The sequence below is a fragment of the Littorina saxatilis genome, unplaced genomic scaffold, assembly GCF_037325665.1.
Source record: "Littorina saxatilis isolate snail1 unplaced genomic scaffold, US_GU_Lsax_2.0 scaffold_2733, whole genome shotgun sequence".
NCBI classification, from domain to species: domain Eukaryota; kingdom Metazoa; phylum Mollusca; class Gastropoda; order Littorinimorpha; family Littorinidae; genus Littorina; species Littorina saxatilis.
The window spans coordinates 5,986-13,615 of record NW_027127743.1 but is presented as its reverse complement, the minus strand read 5'-3'; the positions used below and the strand labels follow the sequence as shown (position 1 = coordinate 13,615).

The window sequence follows — 7,630 nt, the reverse complement described above, 5'->3', positions numbered from 1 at the left end:
AATCTGTTAGTGTTCTGATGTAAGTCCAGCAGTAGATAGGTTAAGCCTATTTTAACATACTGGAAACTGGTAATCTTCCAGTAGGTATTAATTTAGTTTTACTAAAGCCTGCTGGGACACAAGTAATGGGTTAGTGCATTTGTAAACAGGAATTGCTTGACAAGTGGCCCCCTTCATCCCCCCCTTCCTCGTCCTGATATGGCTTTGCGTAGTCGGCTGGAAGTTAAGCAACAAATAAACAAACAAACAAACTGTTTCAGAGCGTGGAAACCATTTCAGATCTGGCCAAGCTTTTACATGTGATAAGACCATCCCTCCGGTTAAATAAACACACACACAAATCAGCATCCTCTCTGTTTGGTTTAAACAACATTTTATTCAGAATTTATTCGCATGAACAGTTCAAAACATACAGCTAGGACACGCACTCACTGTTTCACGCACATTGTGATATTCTTTGATGAATAGATTTGACCGATTGCTACGAGTGTCCATTAAGAAATCAAAAATGTTTTACTCTGCACAGAAAAAACCAGGATGTTGATTTTTGGTATATGTCCAAGTGGAGGAATGGTTTTGTCCCATTTAGAAACAAATACCCCACTGACCAGATCGGAGACAACGAGACATGAAAAAAAACACATACAAAACAAAAACCGGAAAAAATGATTATACAAACTTAAAAAAAAGTGTTTTGAGTCTTGATAATTGAACAAGGATGGATGTGTATATGCATAAGAATTTATATTTTGAATGTTTTATCAATCGTGTTTTAACAAAGAGAGCTAGAGTGGTAACGAACAGACCAAGTCTTGATAGCAAAATCAAAGAATGAACCAGAAAAAAAAACAAAGAAAGAGGGCATCAATCTATCTGCCTTGGGCATGCAACTGTACGTATATGGCCAAACTTCTTCGCCGGGAAGAAGTAGAGCCGAATACCCGGCTTCGCCGGGTACCGATTGACGCCACACGAAGGAAGGGAGATAAACGCGCAAAACACTGGAGAAGATAAGGAAGAGTTACTGGGAATGGATGTACAGAAAAACCATAAAAAGCAAAATCGGTTCAGCGCTGCGCGCTGAGAGCACGTGTTGAAAAGTTTCATCGACCAGATTGTGTCCGGGGTCTACCTGAATATGCCCACCAAATGTGAAGCAGATCCATCGAGAACTTTGGCAGATAGATGTTCTGTACCTCAAACATGACTGTTATGTCTAGCGTTGTAGGGACACTGTAGACGGTTATAATATTGGATGCATAAGGTCAAACGCAAAAACCTAATTATGACTAATATAAAGATGTATACACACGAATGCGGACACAAACAGAAATAACAAAAATAACGGAAATAACCTCGAACTTGAGGAACATTTCTTGCTTGGCTTGGTGATGGCCAGTTCCTCCTGCGCACCACCCCTGGTCTCTCTTTGCTCACAAAGAGACTAACATACAAACACAGCCACAATCACACACATACATACACACACACACACACACACACACACACACACACACACACACACACACACACACACACACACGTCTAAGAACCCCCCCCCACACACACACACACACACACACATAGTCACTGTCAAACGCTGACATAATTTATTTTACTCGGGTGCTCAATCATGCAGCAGCAGCCGCGACAAATATTACCTCACACGTTGGTGACAAGAAGCCCCTCCCCCTGTCTCTCTCTTTTTTTGGGTCTGTCTGTCTGTCTGTCTGTCTGTATGTATGTCTGTCTGTCTGTCTGTCTGTCTGTCTGTCTGTCTCTCTCTCTGTCTCTCTCTCTCTCTCTCACTATCTTTAGCTCCCTCTCTCTCTCTCTCTCTCTCTCTCTCTCTCTCTCTCTCTGTCTCTCTCTCCGTCTGTCTGTCTGTCTGTCTCTCTCTCTCTCTCTCTCTCTCACTATCTTTAGCTCCCTCTCTCTTTCTCACTATCTTTAGCTCCCCCTCTCTCTCTCTCTCTCTCTCTCTCTCTCTCTCTCTCTCTCTCTCCTCTCTCTCTCTCTCTCTCTCTCTCTCTCTCTCTCTCTCTCTCGTGAATAACAACAAGAAAGTAGTGATTTTTAAGGTCAGGTATTGCCAGCTTGCATATAAGTTTTTACATTCAGTCAAGTTTTGACAAAATGTTTGAACATAGTTGGTATCTTCCAATAGGTTTGAGTTCTTCACTCCTCTCCAAAACGCAAACGTGTGTGATCTAATTCGATACATATACAAGACCGCTCTATCTTTAATTTGAATGGGGTCAACCTCAAACTGAAACAAAATCAGTTTGACGAGGAATGGTGATATATTTATTATACTTTTTACATTTAGTCAAGTTTTGACTAAATGTTTTAACATCGAGGGGGAATCAAAACGAGGGTCGTGGTGTATGTGTGTGTGTGCGTGTGTGCGTACGTGTGTGCGTGCGTGCGTGCGTGTAGAGCGATTCAGACCAAACTACTGGACCGATCTTTATGAAACTTGACATGAGAGTTCCTGGGTATGATATCCCCGAACGTGTTTTTCCTTTTTTTGATAAATGTCTTTGATGACGTCATATCCGGCTTTTCGTGAAAGTTGAGGCGGCACTGTCACGCTCTCATTTTTCAACCAAATTGGTTCAAATTTTGATCAAGTAGTCTTCGACGAAGCCCGGACTTCGGTATTGCATTTCAGCTTGGTGGCTTAAAAATTAATTAATGACTTTGGTCATTAAAAATCTGAAAATTGTAAAAAAAATTATTTTTTTCTAAAACGATCCAAATTTACGTTCATCTTATTCTCCATCATTTGCTGATTCCAAAAACATATAAATATGTTATATTCGGATTAAAAACAAGCTCTGAAAATTAAATATATAAAAAATCATTATCAAAATTAAATTTTTGAAATCAATTTAAAAACACTTTCATCTTATTCCTTGTCGGTTCCTGATTCCAAAAACATTAAGATATGATATGTTTGGATTAAAAATACGCTCAGAAAGTTAAAACAAAGAGAGGTACAGAAAAGTGTGCTATCCTTCTCAGCGCAAGTACTACCCCGCTCTTCCTGTCAATTTCACTGCCTTTGCCGTGCGCGGTGGACTGACGATGCTACGAGTATACGGTCTTGCTGCATTGCATTGCGTTCAGTTTCATTCTGTGAGTTCGACAGCTACTTGACTAAATGTTGTATTTTCGCCTTACGCGACTTGTTAACTTTTCTTTTGCCTTATCCAAAATTAGTCTGTCTGTCTGTCTGTCTGACTTTCCGTCCGTCCGTCTGTCTGTCTGTCTGTCTGTCGGTTTGTCCGTCCGTCCGTCCGTCCGTCCCTCCGTCCGTCCGTCCGTCCGTCCGTCTGTCTGTCTGTCTGTCTGTCTGTCTGTCGGTTTGTCTGTTTGTCTTTCTGTCTGTAAAGTTTTTGTTTTATCCGTAAATTATTTCATTTGTTTTGTACAGTCTAATGATCGTTTTTTCAAAAAGACATAATAAAATTAATGTGTGTGTGGGGGGGGGGGGGGGGGGGGGGGGGGGGGGGAGAGGACTATTATTTTCGTGTTCTAGATCTCATTTCAAACATCACTGTAATGCTCCAAGTAACGGATCATTAACACCAGGTACTATTCATTTTCTGGAATACACACGAACGTTCTGTATACTTCCTCACAGTCAGTATATCCCTTTGTCACAATATCAGCTCACATACATGTACTGTACTTTGTCAATTACACTCTTCCTTGACCAGACGATTGACCTAACAATTAATTCCTCTGCTGTTGTTTTTGCAGGCTTGACCGGCGGTGGTGGTAGATGTTTTCAAAGCTTAGGCTGACCTGTCGCGTGATACCATCTGACCAAGGCCAGCCGATTTGCTCTGCATGGACAGACGACACCCAGTGGCAGTGGTCACATTGTGAAAGTTCTGGTCACTGCTGTGAGGGTACCAAGAATAAGAAGAGCCCTTTGTTTTCTTCTTCTTCTTCTTCGTTGTCGTCTTTTTCGTCTTCGTCGCCGTCGTCGTCTCCTTGTTCTTCATCTCCGTCGTCGTGGTCGTTATCGTCTTCAAGTGTTCTGTTATACGACGACAAGAAAACCTTTGTTTCTTCTCATTGTTCGTCTTCGTGTGTGACATCTACAGAGAATCAGAACGCCATTTTCTTGGCTGATTTATCAAGGAACGATCAGAACACGCGTGTTTCGTTTTGTTCGTCGTCGTCTTCTTCATCGTCGTCTTTTACACCACACTCGCCTTCTTTCATCTTTTTCGACTCTTCATCATCTTCACACACCTCGTCTTCTTCCTGGGATATAGCGCAGGACGTTCTTCACACCACCGCTACCCCTACTCACTCAGCTTTCAGTGTAACAACAGCCACCATCACAACAAGTTTGAAGAGCAGTCTTGGTAGGTTGAATTGCACGCTTGTGTATTGCAGACCGTCTACAGGTTATCTTGTGTGCGCTGTACGAGCGAGAGAAACTTCTGCCAGTGATACACATCTGAAAAAAGTACGTACGCCATATAGCCACACCATCCTTCCAGTTTGTTCAGTGAATTTCACGGATTATTGTAACCAGTGCTGTGCTCGAGTTGGACTAAATCACAGTATTGGTCTTGAGGGTTTTGCCCTTGTTTGTCGAGATCTGTGCATGTGTTCTTGTGCTGTGACAGTACACTCTCCACGAAGTGATTCTGACTCTGATGCTCAGATAGACTCAATCTCTAGCAGTGACCTTGAACGTTGTGAAGAGCTTCAAACGTTTGAACTAGCTGATGATTCTGAAGACTTTGAACTCCTTGAAATGGTGTGAAGTTTAAAGTTGAAATTCCAAAGTGTATGGGGAGAACAGGTGCAAGCGTAGTGCTAATATTTCTGGATGGGAAAAATCACTTACATTCATTTACAACTGTCTAACCCTGTAATTTCGTCGCCTACGTACGTTAAATGTTTGTAAGTGTAGTGCAAGGCAAGAGCTAGAAGACCCCAAAGACGTATTATGCCTAGTTTAGAACATTATACACCTTCACTGAATAACACGTGTCTGTCACACTAATCGGCAGGCAGTATTTTGCCGCTTGAGACCTTCAGAACAGATACTCAGTGTGACAGATGCCATTAGAGTTTTGTCAATTTGAAAATCTCCAAGCTGGCTGAAGTGTGTGAGAATCCTTCGCAGATTCATCTGGCTCAAGATCTGCCCACAGTTTTTAACTCCAACGAAAACTGTTATGTCATTTCTTCACAAACCCTTCACGTGGACATGGATAGCGCAGACAACAATCCTACAGAAGCACCTTCGAACGGTCACGTGATGAGCCTCCAGGAGTTCGAGCAGTTGCCTCCCCTTATGCCAGACGACTCGGAAGAGTTACCGGCCATGTGGGAAGATGGCGGTAGACTAACTGTGGCCAGCATCGAAAACAGTCTGAATCTGAGTGGGAAAAGTGTCGAGGGCCAAGGCCAATGGGCCATTGTGTCAGAAAAAAGTGTGAGGATTTTGGCCGAAGACGGTAGCAGCCAGAACGGTCTGAATGATGCAAATAGCGCTTGTTTTGAAGAGAGAAGCAGCGCCATCGAACAAAATCTCTCCGAGATCTACGAATCGCCTTTTCAGCAGCTGAGCTACGCTACCAACCCCCACCATCAACCAACCTCCCACCCCGCCGCCGCCGCCGCCACCTCTACCGTCAAACCTACCAACTCTCACCGCAAGACCGCAAGGTTTAACCTCCCGGACACCGATGAGGACGACTCTCCCGATCACCTCCTCTCCCCCACCTGGACTCCTACAGACACCAACGGCAACGAAGACCTTCTCGACGGCAACGGCAACGAAGATATGGATACCGACACAGTGTCTGAAAACGTCGACCCGTCGACTGTAGTACTAGCAGCGGCTGGCTCAGAGAACTCTGACAGTCCTGACACGAACTCGGCGATGAAGGCTTCGATAGCACGTGCGGCGCTGCGGGCTGTCAGCGGGTACAGGACTTGTGACGATGCTGACAGCTACGTGGGCACCCGGGTGAAACCCACTCTCATCCTGGCCCGCGCCCCTCCCAGCCCCTCCGGCATTCTGCGCAGAACCAACAAAAAGGCAGCAGCGAAAGGTGAGAGGGGGGGGCGGGGTGTGTGGAGAGGGGAGGAGTGGAATGGATGGATACTGGATATGAGGGAAGGTGGAGGGTGGGGGTGGGGGGTGTTAGAGGCGGTTTGTAGCGGGAAGAGGGTGTCTTTCTTTCTTTCTTTATTTGGTGTTTAACGTCGTTTTCAACCGTTCAAGGTTAGGAAGAGGGTGTGTTTGATAGTGTGTCAGTTTGTCTGTGTCACTAACACAGAGGAGAGAGAGAGAGAGAGAGGGAGAGAGAGAGAGAGAGAGTGGTGTGTGCGTGCGCGTGTGTTTGTGTGGTTTGAGTGTGTGTGTGTGTGTGTGTGTGTGTGTGTGTGTGTGTGTGTGTGTGTGTGTGTGTTGTGTGTGTGTGTGTGTGTGTGTGTGTGTGTGCGCGCCCTGGTCGGTCGGTTGGATTGGCGATTGGTGTATTATTTGATAGGTTGGTTGGTTGGTTGGCATGGCGCCGGAATGACATTTTTAGTGTTTCCAAATATGTAATTTTGGTTTTTTTATTTGCTTATTCAGTTGCTAAAGTACAGGGCGGTTGGTTGGTTGGCATTTGGTCAATCGTTCATCCACTTGTAAGTTGGTTGGCTGGCTGGCACGGCACCTATATGTCGTCCTCACTTTCAAACCTTCATCTTGTTGAAACGGCTCACATTGCTCGAATAACACTTTCTACCCAACCTATGTTGACCAAGTTTTTTTTAGCCGAGACCAGCTGTGCTGCAGCAGGTCACTCAGAATTGTAGTAACTGTGTAGTAACTGTGTATCAACACGCTGGAATGCAGGCGTTATATGGACGTTACAGGAAGCTACTGAAGCTAACAGTCTGAGCGGATATATCCGTCCGTACCTGGTCAGATAGCGCCATATGAGTGGGTACAGATACATCCGTGCCTGGGAGACAATGAGTTAAATACCCCCAGTGGTTTTACTCACGGTTCTTCTTAATGTGACCAATAATGTTTGTCATGCTCATTTATTTCTGTTTAATTGCTCTCTCCAGCAGGCCATGGTAGTGTGCGGTGGGCTGACGGAAGACCTGTTCCTTCTCCTGAGGACACAATACCCGAGTGACGTTATCGTGCAGCGTGACGCTCAGTTGTTCCCTCGTGACGTGCCATTCAAGCGAAACCACTTGTGAAGCATTTGGACGATGCTTCAAGGAAGCAACACATATACACATTTTAACTAAAAACCAAGACTCGGAACAGTTAACTGTCTGGTAGCTTGGAATGGCGCTGCGATCGCTGGTCTATCCAAATGTCTAATATAGCTTTAATTCTGCTGAACGTGCGTGTATATATGACAAAGTATTACATGAAAGTAACAAATAATGCAAAAGCAGAGATGCTGCTTGGCTTGCTTCGGCAATCGGCGAAACGCCGAAACTTATACCAATCGCCTAACACATTGCCGTGCCAGAACTTTTTCACGGTTGGGGAAAGGTACTGGCCAAGGACTGCCTTTTAACTTGCAAATAATGCTAAACTTTGTGTGGCCACTTGAGAAATGTTGTCCAAAAAAAACAA

At 44.5% G+C, this 7,630-nt stretch overlaps 1 protein-coding gene across 1 annotated transcript; it reads left to right on the top strand.

Moving 5' to 3' along the window:
• Nucleotides 1-3,768: 3,768 nt before the first annotated feature.
• LOC138956097 (uncharacterized) lies at nucleotides 3,769-7,407 on the top strand (the record flags this gene model as incomplete). Its single annotated transcript, XM_070327560.1, is given in 2 exon segments — nucleotides 3,769-6,092; nucleotides 7,105-7,407. Coding segments are annotated over 2 exon segments (921 nt in total). The 3' UTR covers nucleotides 7,176-7,407.
• Nucleotides 7,408-7,630: the final 223 nt, after the last annotated feature.